General features: G+C 36.1%; 1 protein-coding gene across 4 annotated transcripts in view; it reads right to left on the bottom strand.

Moving 5' to 3' along the window:
* The window catches only part of SREK1 (splicing regulatory glutamic acid and lysine rich protein 1), a 41,397-nt gene extending 26,010 nt beyond the window's left edge, over positions 1–15,387 (bottom strand). Inside the window, exons 1-4 of one of the 4 annotated variants that reach the window (XM_027607226.2) lie at positions 15,055–15,370; positions 5,798–5,931; positions 438–561; positions 36–151 (exon numbers count right to left, since the gene is read on the bottom strand). In XM_027607226.2, the coding sequence (XP_027463027.1) occupies positions 36–98 (63 nt within the window). In that variant the 5' untranslated portion in view covers positions 99–151; positions 438–561; positions 5,798–5,931; positions 15,055–15,370. The other 3 variants (XM_027607224.2, XM_027607223.2, XM_027607227.2) reach the window with 3 other exon arrangements.
* Between the last annotated feature and the right edge of the window lie 415 nt (positions 15,388–15,802).

Genomic DNA, 15,802 nt, shown 5'->3' with positions numbered 1-15,802 from the left:
TAAATCTCTTTCAGAAGAGGGTGTGTAATACTTACTGTAGTCAAGGGATTTGGGGTCGGTATGGGAAGCAAGCCTGCACCAGGCATTAGACTTGTCATGGTTGGAGCAGGAGCCAATAAAGAGAGGGCTTTGGATTCCTCTGGAATTTTACCTGCAGAGGCAAGTTCCAAACATTACGGAAAGCAGAAACACCACACAAACTTTACACTATGATTTTACAATTACCCTTGCACTTAAAAAATAATAATAATAAATGAATCTATCTATCAGATCTGTACAAAGAAATAAATAAGAACTTAAGTCTTTCCTTTTATTCCTGCTCTACTAGGAAAATAAAAGTGAGCAAAACTTCAAAGACTAACAATCTCATTAATGGAATATTATTTTAAAAATTGAATAATGTAGACAATTATTTAACACTTTGAGCTATGGGTCACCTGTACTGGAAACTTAATGTTCATGAACCAAACGATATCAAGCATGGACGCTTTCCCAGGACGGTGTTTTCGCGGTGATCGAAAGTTGTGTTACACATGACAACCGTTCGTGTTGGCTGCATCACTAATAGCACACAGAACATCAGATACAGAAAAGAAGAACATTTTTTAAAGTTTAATCCCCAGAAATGGCAAATAACCAAATTAGTCAAAAAAAAGAAAAAGAAAAAACAAATATGTGCGAATTGAAATTTGTTCCTTAATGAGTGCTCCTGGTTACTAAAACTACCTACTGGTGATGCAAACAGTTTTGATAACCTTCCAATAAATTCCATTCAATATCAAGTAGACAGAAAAAACCAAAAGCCTATTCCATGTAATCAGCTTCAATTTAAAAGGATGCCTACACCCAGCTGGTTAAAAAGACATCTCACCAACCAGGCCAGAGATGCCTAAAGAATCCAATTCCAAAATATATGCCTTGTGAAACTACTAAAATTTCTGAGAATCACTAACAAAAAAAGTTCCCTTGTCTCAGGAAACTTCTTAAAGTCCTGACTTTTAGAACCAATTTATGTATACTTATCTGAAGAGGGGTAGTTAATGCCTAAATGTCTTGCTTATAACATCTTAATTGCCTAATAAAAATGACAGTAACACTAAAATAATCTTAGACACTAAAAGAAAAAAAATCCTTACAACTAAAAAATGAAAATTTAGTCTAAAGTTCATCAATTTGCCATATTTAATTACTAGACTCTAATCAATTAACTTTGATATGAACTGCAACTTTCACACATTTTCCCTTTGTGTCCTCTCTTTCTCACTGACACCGCTAAAATTATCTCTTAGAAAGCTGACTACATATATCTATTTTAGAAGAACTACTTATAGTTATATGTAGTTGGCTATATATTTCCATTATGGAGTCCTCAAAAATAATTTTAAAACACAGTGTACAAAGTCACACTAAATTGGAAATAGCATATGGAGTTAAGTTTTCAAAAGCACCATGATGGATTTTAGAAGTAAAAATTCTACTTAAAACAACCAGATGTGGAGGGATAAATCTCTAAACAGTATTATCTGAATATACCTCTAAACATGGATGGAATTCAAGACAGTTTTTAAATTTTGCTTTAAATAATGGTTACACCTTATTTATAGGAACAGAAAAATTACATTTGATTAGCTTTAACAAATGTCTACTTTTTCCTAAATTCTGCAACATCTAAGTCTACATTAATTTACTAATTTCAAAAACAGTTATTTTATTATTTCAGTGTAAATTCTGCACAAGCACAGATTTTTAACATGCATAATAAAAGGTAGGTAGGCCTTACTGAAGACATCAAATATCAGTAATTTATTTTATATTTATTAGTTACTGGTATTGATACAAGTTTCTATATACCCACCTATATATACTAAGCTATTTAAATTGCTACCAGACCCATTTTAACTGTTATAAATAGGTATTATTTTTAATGCTTATAAAACCTGAACACATCTTGATAAATTCAACTGAGGTCCTGTAGCATAAATCTTATGCTTTGTCACCCTAATTTATGTACCCAAAAAACAAATTGTTTCAATTTATTAATGTCCCCAATTTAAGATTACCAGGTCAATTAAGTAAGCAAAACTGCCCATAAAAGACAGTGTAGAAAGACTACACAAAATAAAAAGTATTCAACACAGCCCAAAAGATGAATAATTAATATCATACTTTCACTTTTGGCTTAAAAAAAGTATCAATCGGTTATCTGACTCTCACTACCTCTCATAATAGTAATAAGCTATTATAAATATTAAGTCTAACTGTAAGCCCATTTTTTATTTTAATTACCATTAAAGATATCTTAAGAAAAAAGTTCCATTGCTTAACTCCAAGATAGAATTCTATCAAATTTATCCTCTAAATACTACCAGAAGTATATACAAAAATATAAAACAAACAAGCATTTAGCATTTTTCCCAAACTATACTCAAAGACAACTGAGAAGAAAAACATCTCTCAGAGTATTAAAATTAATAGTCCTAATCTCAGAATCCATTTAGAAGCTAGTAACACCTGAAATTTTTTCAAATAATTCAAGCAGAGAAAGACACATGCCAAGTAAGTTTTCAAAGTCTGTCTAAATATCCATTCCCCACACAGGCAAGTAAAAGTCTTTGTAAGTCAAGGAAGTAAGTTCTTTCTGTAGTAGAATAACTCAAAAAGTGAATGTCTCTGCTTGTCCTCTACCCTAGATAGTCTAAGAAATTTACTTATTTTCCTTGAGGATTTTGTATGCCTACAATTCTGGGGGGGAGGGGGAAGGATGAAAATTAGAAGCTGTTAACTGGTTTTTATGAAAGATGTAGATTTGGGAGAAAAATCTGAATTGCTGCAATGAGGTCAGGAAATGTTCTAAGAATTCTATCAGTGTTTTAGTGTTTCAAGAACCAAATGTACTATGCAGTCTATAAACACCAATTATGACTCACACTGAGCTTCACAACACTGTATCCTAGTTTACTATGAAAATTTATTTCACTCTAAGATTGAGCTCTGCTAATCATCTCCCAATATAATCTGCAAAGCAATGTTATGAACCCTTAATGGAATACCATTTACAAAGAACTGGAAAACCAGCTCACAAGTTAAAGTGAAAGAGATTTAACAAAACAAAAACAAAAACAAAAACAAAAAAAGGGACAAAATAAAGAAAAAGAAATGAAATTAAAGTAAAACAATAAAAAACAGAGACAGGGCGTCCATCTTCTGCGGTTCAGACTCCGATCTCATTTCCCCAATGAAGGTTTCACTTGACGGCAGGTTTAGTGGCATGGCAAACAATGCCTAACTCAGGCAAGTGTAACAGGTCTGCCTTGGCCAGTCTAGTCATCTAATAATGCACAAATATCACATAGAGAAAACATACAAAACCAAATTAATAGTCAAAATCCATCTACCAGAAAATGTGGACATAAAGTTACGACTGATGATTAGGCTTGACACCCTTGTTATGTTTGACCTTATCTTTTTTCTAAGTGTTAACATTTATAAAAAAGAAATCTGAGATGCACGCAACAACAAAAAGAGGTCATATCTGGACAAGTATAATGAAGGCATATTTTATTTTGAAATGGCATGTTTTATTAACAATAGCTAATGCTTAATATGCATGAAACTCTTACACATCAAACATTACTTATACAGCTTAGGATCTTGTTACAAAACTGCATTACAAAAACAGCAAATTGAAAGAAAATGAAAAAACTTTTCTTAAAACTGTTTCTACGGTTTTCTCATATCTTTCACAATGCTGTTTCTATAACATCAAAGAAAGAATGCAACCAGTGAAGTAAATAGAAGAATGCTTACAGCACCCCATCTTCCTCTAAAAGAAACTTACTCCACTGGAACTCTTTCCTTTGGTTTATTTCAAACTCACTTTGCTATCTTTTTCAGTATAATAACACATTATTACTTTGCTTGCAGTGCATAATCAGATCTTTAACAGCTCACTGTAACACTCCTCAGATTCTAAAAGGTTATTCGGTGGTATTTAAACTAATGAAAAATGTGTATCTGAATGTTTCTCTAACAGCAATTATTTTATCAGTGTTCTAAAATACTTACAACTAAACTGCAATAAAAATGTGCTTAAACTTTCATGTTCAAAACCAGAGAAACTGTCTCAAAGTGGTAATATTAAAAATATTCAAGAGCTATTATAATAAATATGTATTTATTAAGCTCTATTAAGTAAAATAGACAAAAAAGAGAACCTTTACATGCCCATAACCTTGAACACTTATGACAAATCACAGTATGGGCTTCTCAAATATACAAAAAATCTATGGAAATATAGCAAGGTTCCAACAAAGCAACACTGATACAAAATTCTTCCTTCCAATTCAGTAAGCTAACATAATACAAGATCCTGCACTACTGGTAGCATAGTTTTCTGATATGATTAATATTCCCATTTAATAAAACTTCTGATTTTTTTCCCATGCAGTTTACCTGGTGTGAAACTGGTATGAACTTGGTATGCAGAACTAAACCATTTACCAGCTCTTTTCTCACCTTGCTCTCCAATTCTGGGCTCACTGTCCCCTTACAGATCAATAGATAAGGATAGATTCAGCAAATAATTAACTTTAATCCATTTTTATTCTACCTTTCCCCAGGCATGGGAAAAATACTTCCAAATTCATCTGAAAAAAAAATCCAGAATGTCCTATTCTGGGACTGCAAAACCAAAAGAATGGTACCTACTGTATCTAAATGTAATGTTTTTGACATCCCAGAATAGGCATTCTGAAATAAGCATCAAACTTTAAAAGTGCAGCACTGTGTACCATATATCAAGTTATTTTAATATTAGCCTGGTTTCTAAAAGAGGCTTTAAAACATGACATATGAAAGCTCCTTAAATTGTTCCAGGTAAATTTTTTACATTGTACAACAGTTACCACCATCCACCAGGGAAAACATACTTTCAGAACGTTTAAATTATAATAACCTATTCTAAAATAAATGTACACACACCACAGTGTGTACTCTAAACAAAAGTTAACCACACACCAGAACTGTCAAATTCAGCACAGCCTATTATATGTGAATGGCTCTGTAAACGGCAATAACTAAAAAATAAGTATTGGTAATAATTAGCTCTTAAAGCAGGTTAAGTCTGAAATTTATTTAGTAACTATAAGGCTTTTGGACTTGTTCCCATCTTCAACAACTATTTCCTTGATGGAAGCTTTGGAAAATTACTTTCCATTCAATTACACATCCCACCCAAGAAAAGCAAGCCATTAAAAGAAAAAAATAAGTTCCAGTTGCATAGCAATCACAATGAATATGCAATAATGGTCTCAATGACAAGGTGAATTACCTTAGATGATACTTCAGAGATTAAATTATGAGTATTTTTCTAATAAACATAAATACCATTTAACCCCAAATTTGGCAAAATGCACAGTTTTTATTTATGTCATATCATTAATATTGTATACACAGGGGCAAATGTTCACTTGTTTATACATTTAAAATAATTTCCCCTACCAATTTAATATTTTAATTTCAGAAAGCTTTGTTTACAACTTGCAAATTGACTACAGAAAGCCAAAGCAAACCACAAGTCATTCATGAATTTTTTTAAATGTTTGGCTATTAAATCTCAAGCATACATAATAAATTAACCACTGTATTTTATTATTAGGTAAAAATTCTTTCCTTCTCCAAATTTCATTCTTAAACACACACCAGTGTACTATCTACCTACCAATTTCTAGGAAAGCCAAAGGTAGTAACACACAGGACAGAGATTAAAATAATAGGAAAAAACACGGAAGATACCAACCTTCTGCACAAGGTACAACTATCAGAGCTCTGTCAATAAAAACCGTGTTAGTTAGATGCTGGGCCACGCCAACACTTGATGGGTCACGAAACTTAACATAACATACTTTGGAAGAAAAAGCAAGAGGTGCGTTGCTGCAAGATAAAAAGAAAAACAATTGGACTAATAAACATTTGGTTGGTTTTGTCATTTTCATTTGAAATTTCTTTCTTAGATCTTTATATAATCTTACACAATCAAGACAAGAATTTTTATTGCTAAGGATCATTAGCACATAAAAAGATTTGCATTTTCAAGTTTTTATTTAAATTCCAATTGGTTAATATACAGTTACCATCAGTTTGTTCTCTGTAGTTAAGAGTCTGTTTCTCGGTTTGCCTCCCTCTTTCTCCCCTTAGCTCATTTGTTGTTTCTTAAATTCCACATCTGAGTGAAATCATATGGTATTTGTCTTTCTCTGACTTATTTTGCATAGTATAATACTCTCTAACTCCATCCATACCATTGCAAATGGCAAGATTTCATTTTTTATGGCTGAGTAATATCCCATTGTATATACACACAGCTTCTTTATCCATTCACCAATCAATGGACACTTGGGCTGTTCCCACATTTTGGCTCTAAACTTCGGGGTGCATATATCCCTTTGAATTAGTATTTTTGTATTCTTTGAGTAAATACCCAGTAGTACAATTGCTGGGTGGAAGGACAGTTCTATTTTTAACTTCTTGGGAAACCTCCGTACTGTTCTCCAGAGTAGCTGTACTAGGCAAAACTTAAGTCTTTTCATGGTGATTTGTCTGCAAAAGTTGACAGCAATCTAGGAAGGCCTATCGTTTTATTTGTAAAAACTGGAAATGTAAATTAACAAGTTCCTAAACAGAGCAAAATTGAAAACAGTAAATTTAACCCAAAAATGTTCAGTCTATCATCAGTAGGCAAAATCACTTTATAAAAGTCCCAATCCTCATGACTTCAAATTTTGTAACCATTTTCAACCCTTTCTAATGTGACTCCCCAGGTTTTAGATCACTAAAAACTTCACCAGAGTCTTGCAAATAGATAACACAGAATTAAAATTAAGGTCTTTTGCATGTACTAGAGACTGCTTTAAGCTAGGCAGCATTGTGATTTTCCAGACAAAAGATTTTACAAACAAAATTTAACATATTTTATATGGAAAAGAATATACTCTTCTAAATCGTACCAGATTCAGTTTAATCTAGGTAGACCTGTAGTAAAAAACCACACAACACAGATGAAAGCAGTTTTTCCATAATATGAATCCATCTTATTAGACTGCAAAATATACTATATTCACTGATGATCATTTTGTCAATCTGTCCAAGATTATTTTCAATTAAAGTCTAAAATTGTCTTTAGCAAGAAAAAAAAACACCCAAACTAAATATACACCTTATATATAACAAATACACCCCTTTAAAGCATTAAGATTTCTGACACTAAGAAAGAACTGAGATGATCTGAAAAATATCATCTTTGCCTTGTATAGTAACAATTTAGTTTACAAAACAGGTCAAGAAAGTCGACCATAATCCTAGCCCTAGTAAATGGCAAAGGTGGGACTTAAAGTCTAATTATCTAAATCCAAATCTTGTGCAATCTTAATCATTAACTAATCAAGAATTTTAAAAGCATTTTAGGGGTGCCTGTGTGGCTCAGTCGGTTAAGTGTCCGACTCTTGATTTGTGCTCAGGTCATGATCTCAGGGTTGTGAGATCGAGCCCCTTGTCAGGCTCCACACTAGGCATGAAGCCTGCTTCAGATGCTCTCCCTCCCTCTCCCATTCTCTCTAAAAAAAAAGAATTTTAAAAGCATTTTAATGTACTATTTAATCAGCAATTCCAAATATTAGCCATTTTTAAAATTAAAAAAAATCACATAAAGCAACAAATCCATCTTCATAATGGTTAAACATACATATTTCTGCTATTACCAAAACACTGTGACAATAAAACATATTATCATTTAGAACTTGAAACTATCTATATTATTATTAACATAACTAGTCAGGGTAATAAAAGTTGACAAAATGAAACCACCTCTTTCTCACCCAACCCAACTCAATTCACTCCTGCCTAAGGTTATCCAATTCAGGCTTCAAGAGGCCCACTCCAATGATGCCTACTCCCCACCTCCCCACAGAAACATCTAAGTCAAACACTTTATGAATTTGTCACTGAGGTAAAAACAGTCGTATCCACACTTAACTCACCTTTACATTACCAAATCTCCAATTTAGGTCTCTCTTGAGCTTTAGACTCCCAGATCCAAGTGTCTGCTGGAATATTACTCCTTGATGGTCACAGGGCCCACCCCCAAAAAGTTACGGAGTCTAAAATAAATTCATCATCCTTCTTCCTCACCAATCCTGATGATCATCCTCACTTCATCTCTCAGTTAAAAATACCACCATATTATTCAAGTCATAAATCTAGGAGTCATTAAATGTAACCATCATTAGTACTGTTCACTAAGTACTTCCAAATTGCTTCTGGCTACATGGTAAAATTCCATTTCTTTGTTCCTTGAAGTCAGGTGTGCCCAAGCAACTTGTTTTGGCCAATTATATATGAGCAGAACTGACATTCAGGAGCTTTAAGGGTCACTGCTTGGCTCTTTTCCTCTGCCACAGTGACCTGCAACATTTGAGAAACGGGTGGCTGCTACATCGACTTTATCCCAAAGTGAGTGACCACAATACGTAGAGTTCCCTACTCCACAAGCTTAGACTAAGAAATAATCTGGTTTTACACAACTACTGAGATTCAAGGGTGTTTCCATCCTTGACCCTTCCCTCTCCATCCAATTGGTCATTAAATCCTGTGAAGACTGTATCCCAAATATTTGTCACATTAATTCTTTTATCATTCTCACTATCAGGAGCTTAATTCAGGCCCTCATCATTTCTCACCCAGATTATTACAATGGCTCCTAAACAATCACAGTGCCTCCAATCCCAACTCCTTAATAATGGTCTTTCACAAAAGCTACCAGAGTGATCCTTCAAAACTGTCAATTTTGTCATGTCATTCCACTGCTTAAATTTCCTCAAAGACGTCCTTCTGTTCTTGCTTTATCATCTAAATGCTCCCAAAAACCAGGTATGAGAAATACTTGTGGTGTCCAGAACACATTCTGAATATCTGGGCCATCTTTGCACATGTTCCATTTGCCTATGATATCCTTCCTCTTTTTGAGTGGTAATTCCACTTTTCTTCAAGACTCAAGTTTCCAAGTTTTCTGGAAAGCTACTTTAAGTTATCATTGATTAAGGACCTCTCCTCTATGTGCTACCAGGACATTCTATACACTTTTAGCACAGCCTTAACCATTTTCTTAGGTGAAACTCTCAACAGATTTTGGAAGCCTCTAGCCACAATTGATTTGCCACATGACACAAGGGCCCATTTTACTGGCTAACCAACAACCTATAATTTGGGTGGTTTGATCAAATTAACTTAAACAATTAGATTCTCTCTCGGGCTGAAAAGTCACTTATACTCAAGGCTTGGGCCAGATGCCAAAATACTAAGTACAAAATAAGTCTGCAAACAAAATAGAGCAGATACACGGAAACAAACTGAGCAGACAATAAAGCTTCTGAGAAGAGGCAGATAGTCAGTCACCTTGGATGCTATCTTTCTGGTTCCCAGTCCCAGTGCCCATGAGGCCTACTTATACTACACTCTTTATTTCAATTTAGGAAAATATTCATCTTTTTAATAATTTTCTCTCTTCAAAAGCTAGACTGGGTAGGGCTGTTTCTGTCTTTTGCAATCAGTACTCCCCAGCCCTGCAAAAAAACCTATAATTACAATAAGCTACTAAAGCCCTAGCAATTAGAAGTATACTCTCTTTTAGCACTGAAATCTTCAAGAGCCTAACAAACCACCACTGAAACTACATTCCCTAAATGGACAGATCCTTTTGTGAAAGAATGGAAACCTAAATAATCCCTATTGAAAACTAAATCACATTTTCCAATACCCCTACTTAAAACCCACATTATTTCAAATTTAAAACATCCAGAGGAAAAGGAAATATGAGACTGGATGGTAAAGCAACTTCATGTTATAATAGACTACCAAGATCTGAGAAGTCCAGAACTGGATAAGAAAGGCTGACCTGTGCAGACCAAGCATTATCATAGAAATGTGGACACTAGACATAGCTACACCACTGTTCTAAAGAATTTAATCATCTCCAATTACCTTTCTCAAAATACAGAATAGAGATCAACTTACATTAACACTATTTTATTTTGAACATTACAATCTAAAATATAGTGGCAAGCCTAAATAGAGATGAATTTCTCAACAAATGTGTATTTGTTTATAAATCATTGTTTCCAAATTTTATATTTACAGCTTTCATTCTAATACATCTAACCTTTTAAATATTTATTTTTTTAATTAAATTATCATCTTTAAGTGTAATTTTGACCTAGAGTTTTAATTTTTAAAAGGGTGTTACATATTCCATTTGGTCTAAACATATGTTTCTAAGGAAAGTAGCAGGAGACCAAAATAGCAAATTTTACTTCCACCTCCTTTGTTGAATCAAGTATTTTTTTTTTCCAGTTTTTCAAAAAAATCAGAATTTCTGACTAGGAGTTTTGTTTTTGTTTTTTTTAAGATTTTATTTATTTGACAGAGAGAGACACAGCGAGAGAGGGAACACAAGCAGGGGGAGTGGGAGAGGGCGAAGCAGGCTTCCCGCGGAGTGGGGAGCCCGATGCGGGGCTCAATCCCAGGACCCCAGGATCCTGACCCGAGCCGAAGGAGACGCTTAACGACTGAGCCACCCAGGTGCCCCCTGACTAGGAATTTAATGCAGAAATTACAGAACCAAATTTTTGAGCATCAGTTAAATTTCCTAGGCTCTACCTGGTTATTTTGTTTTTCATTAAACACAGTAATGGCACAGTACAATCTTTAAAAAAAAAAAGTCAAGTGGGGGCGCTTGGGTGGCTCAGTTGGTTAAGCGACTGCCTTGGGCTCGGGTCATGATCCCGGAGTCCCGGGATCGAGTCCCAAATCAGGCTCCCTGCTCAGCGAGGAACCTGCTTCTCCCTCCGGCCTCTCATGTGCGCGTGCCTCTCTCTCTCTCTCATTCTCACTCTCTCAAAATAAATAAATAAATCTTTAAAAAAAAAAGTCAAGTGGTACTAATATATCCAGCCTTTTATTGAAGGATCAAAAAGGATATATTCCAAAGCATGGACAAAGTACACAGACTTATGCATAAAAATATTAACTGACACATAATTTATAACAGTGTTTCTCAGCAGGACTTTAGTGGTACTTTGGATAGCACAATTTTTCCTTATGTTAAGATCTTCTATGAATTACTGACACTTGCCCACCAAATGCCAGAAGGCGCTCCGATCAATGCAGACAATCAAAAAGAAACATTTTCAAATGTTTCCAGCTAAAATCCATTGACTTAAAACACCAATACAAAGGAACCAATATAGCTAATGACAGAATTTGAAAAACACACTTAAAACATAATTACAGCCTTTTAAATGTTATTACTATAAATAAGACAAAGGAATATGAAAAAATACTTATATGTTGAATGAAAAAAGTTCACCATCAGTGTGTAAGTCCTTTGATTACACTACATTAAAACAAGCTCATATAAAAAGGACTGCAGGCAAATATATAGAAATGGAGAGAGGATCATTAAGTGTTTTTCTCTATTTCTCATAAAATAGCTATTTTTGTTCTATTAATTTTTTTAACTAAATAAATAAGTAGTTGACACATTTTTCCTTGCTTATTCATACTTTTGAAGACCAGGAAAGTGAAGAAAACCAGCAAAAAAAAAAAAATCAACACAGGTGTTAATGTGAGAAATGGTGTTAGAAATCAGGATAGGATTACCCTTCGGGGGTTAGTCACTTGAAGGGGGGCATTGGGAAAATGCTAGGGTGCAGATAAGCCTGATGTGGGTGCTGATTACACAGGTGTTCACTTTGTGGAAATTCATCAAACTGTATTTTTATCCATACACTTTTCTGTATGTACAGTATACCTTAAAAAAAAAAAAAGGTGACTAAAAAACTACAAAAGTTTCTTACTGCCGTAAAAAGGTTTTCACAACATGATATTCATTTGTTGTGCAACAAGTGAAAACAAAAATTCTGGGTATTTATCATCCGGCAGCACACAAAAAAAGAGCACAATTAAGAATGTTTAACATAGGGGCGCCTGGGTGGTTCAGTCATTAAGCATCTGCCTTCCGTTCAGGTCATGATCTCAGGGTCCTCGGTTCGAGCCCCACACCGGGTTCCCTGCTCCGCGGGAAGCCTGCTTCTCCCTCTTCCACTCCCCCCTGCTTGTGTTCCTTCTCTCACTGTGTCTCTCTCTGTGTCAAAATAAATAAATAAAATCTTTTTAAAAAATTTTTAAAAAAAGAATTTTTAACATATATAATTAATGTTCACACTAATTACTGATGTTTAAAAACTAAGAAACTGAATCACAGCCTCATTCTGAGTTAAATTTAAAATGTGAATTTTCATATTAGCAAATTCTTAAAATGTTAATGAGAAACTGTTTTCACATTCTTTTAAAGAAATGTATTTCCAAATTTAAAACAAATGAAATTCTACTCAGTTTCCAAACATGAATCATAAAGTACTATTTCCGAGCCACTACAAAACAGTTATCTGTCTTCAATACAACTACTACTATTGCACTGTTATCCATTTCAGCTTAAATTTGCAAATACAGCTTTAATATAAAAACCAGTTATGACAACTTCACCACAGAGCAGAAAACACGCTGTTAGTAAAGCATGGCAATATTTCTGAAAAACAGTAATAAGGGATTACACTTAAGGAAAAACTGATTAAGAATTTTGAAAGGCCCACATGTGCTATGTTTATGTTACAATTTTGCATAATGTATTACAGTTTGTGACATACTAACTCCACCATGTTTAAGTAAATAGCTTTTTAGTCTCTTTGACTTTTAAACTCCAACTAATTAACATCTGATTTCAAAAAACAGCCCATTATTAAGTGTCAGATAATAACTGGCAGCATACTGCCACCCATACCCTGGTTTTAACTATGAAAGTGGTATTATGTTGGCATTGAATAATATTCTGTGATATACTTCTTCTACCAGACACCTTATTACCACAACCTTGAAAGCAAGGTTAGTTTACAAAGGTTCATATACAAAATATTTTACTGCTTGATTCCAATTCTTAAGGGTACAGCCCTCTCCCAAACACTTCTCAATTAATAAAAAAACGTTCTGAATGCTGAAATGAAGAGACAGCAGAAAGCATTTTCAAAAGTTAAAAAAGATATTCAAACTATAAATGCCGCAGCTGGTCAATAAATATGTATATACATGCACTTATGAAGTATTCTTGACAAAAATGTATTATCTGAACCTAATCATGTAGAAATAATCTATAAAAGCCCAGATTAAGAATCAATCTACAAAACAAACTACAAGACAAAATGTCAATGTAATGAAAGACTTTTAAAAAGGTTGACAGGGGAGGGTGCCTGGGTGGCTCAGTTCGTTAAGCACCTGCCTTCGGCTCAGGTCATGATCCTGGAGTCCTGGGATGGAGTCCCACATCGGGCTCCCTGCTCGGCAGGGAGTCTGCTTCTCCCTCTGACTCTCTTCCCTCTCGTCTTCTCTATCTCTCATTCTCTCTCTCTCAAATAAATAAATAAAATCTTTAAAAAAAAGTTTAAAAAGGTGACAGGGGACTGTTCTGGATTAAAGGAGGTAACAATCAAATAAAATGGGTGGTTTCTGATTATATTCTAGACCAAAAAAAGAAAAAACTCATGATTATAATAACTGGGAAAATTTGAATATGAACTACTTGTTATACATTATCAATGTTAAATTTCTTAAACATGTTAATAGTATTGTGGTAATGTAGAACAATGTACCTCTTCTGACGAGATACATACTTAAGTGTTAAGGAATAAACAGTCACGGTGTCTGCAACTATTTGAAAAGGAAGGAAGGAAAGAGGGAGTTTAAGTATAGGGGGGAGACAACTGGCAAAGAAGGAATACAGGTGAAGGAAACGTGGGTGCTATTCTTTCAACTTTTTCGTATACATTACATATTTCAAAACAAAAGGAGAGGAAAAGAAAATTTAAAAAGTAAAATTTAAAAATCCAACACTAAACTTTACCAATCAGTATCTATGCTGTGGCAATGCGATGTACTTACAGATAGAAACCGAAAGAAAACAGGTCTACATGCATCGTTATGAAATAAACCAAAAAGTCAAATACAGATTTTTTTTTTGAAAGAAAAAAAACCTGGGCAACTACTAGCTCTTCCTTCAAAGGATTCTGACATAATGAACAAAATACTGAGGATTTTAAGATTCTAAGCTCTATCTCAAAAAAAGTATGTGTAATAAAGTGAACCCACAAACTCCTTACAAATTTTGAGTAGACAGTACTATACAAGGGAAATCTTACTTCAAAATACAGTACTTGGGAAGTCGCCGCGAGTTGTAGACTTTTCAAATAGAGACAGACTTTTAAAGCGTCCAGCAGGGATAATCCTGCACCGACTAATACTTTTTATGAAAGGCTTAGGACAGTGTGACCTTCAAAGCGGAAATTTTAATCCGCTGCCAAAAGGGCGAATAGACATGATCTTTAACAATATGGATGGGCTCGGTCAGATTCACCAAGAAGATGCTCAATTTGTGAACACCGCCCTGGGGAACAACTACAGCCCTAATTCCAATCTGCCATGAGCCGCAGGCTTTCCAATCAGTAACAACGGCCTGACACTAAGACCCTAACAAGTGGACAGTTCCTCCGGCGCGGTCTCTGCGATTTTCACATTGCAAAAACGCTAACAGGCGTTTGCCATGAGGACTATTCCGGGCCCACCTGCGGCCATCTTAAGTTCGGGAAGAAAAAGGAAAAGGGGGAGGCACTGAATACGAAGACCCGACGGAGACCAAAAATCCGGGATGCACGAAAAAACAACTTCTCTAAATTCTAAGGGCTCGGTGCAGAGGTTAACCCCCACAGTCTAACTAACAAGGAGAACAGGACCTCCGGGCGCCGCGCCTGGGTGCCCTAATCAAACATGGGCACCAAGGTAAGCCCGGCGGTCACGTGACGGGCACCGCGCGCCCCCGTCCGCGCTCTCCCCCACGCCTCGGTGCCCGAGGTCTCTATGGCGCCCGCGCCCCTCCCCCAGCCGTGCTCGAGCACTTACTCTGGGGGGTAAAGCCGCAGCTCCTCGATTTCTCCTAGGAAGGAAAAAAGCGTCCGCATCTGCTCGCTGGTCACCGCCGACGACAGATTGGTCACCTGAATCACCGCCGTAGGGGTAAGGCCGAAGCCTAAAGCCAAACCGAAGCCGCCGCCGCTGTTCATCCCGACCCGCTGCTGCTGTCCTCCGCTCCCCAACGTCTACGACGCGTCAGCGACGCAGCCGGGAAGGCGAAGAACGCGCGGCCGCGAGCGCGCTCCCGCTGGCAAATTCACGGCGGTGGGCAGGTCTAGCCGCCCATTCCACAACTCCCCTGCTCCCAGCTGCGCGCGCCGGCCGGAAGCGTCGCCCCGGCAACTCGGCGGGTCGGAGGAGGCTGTAGCCTGGGGCTTCAGGGTCTTCCAGCCGTAACTCTTGTCAGTGTTCTCCCCGTGGGGATTTTTATCGATTCCCGCCCCCCCCCGCCCCGCTTCAACTGAATTAAATTTCAGTACTCCTAAAAACGTAGGAGACCCAGCTCTTACTGTTCTTAAATCTAGGTAGAACTGGGGAACCAAGAGGCCTGGCCTGTTGGTGCGGGGCTGGGAAGGAGGAATGACTCTCGGGCATCGCAGATTAATGCTTCACCAAACTGTGGCGCGTCGTGACCACATGCAGGCCGCTTCCCCGCCCCAACTATTGAAAACATTGGCCAAGTCCTAATTTAAAAAAAAAAAGGAAAAATTTAGAAAACGTTTAATTTCTGATTGAA

This window comes from Zalophus californianus, chromosome 5 (genome assembly GCF_009762305.2).
Source record: "Zalophus californianus isolate mZalCal1 chromosome 5, mZalCal1.pri.v2, whole genome shotgun sequence".
NCBI lineage: Eukaryota > Metazoa > Chordata > Mammalia > Carnivora > Otariidae > Zalophus > Zalophus californianus.
The sequence above is the reverse complement of the archived record's forward strand: the minus strand, read 5'-3'. Positions and strand labels throughout refer to the sequence as shown.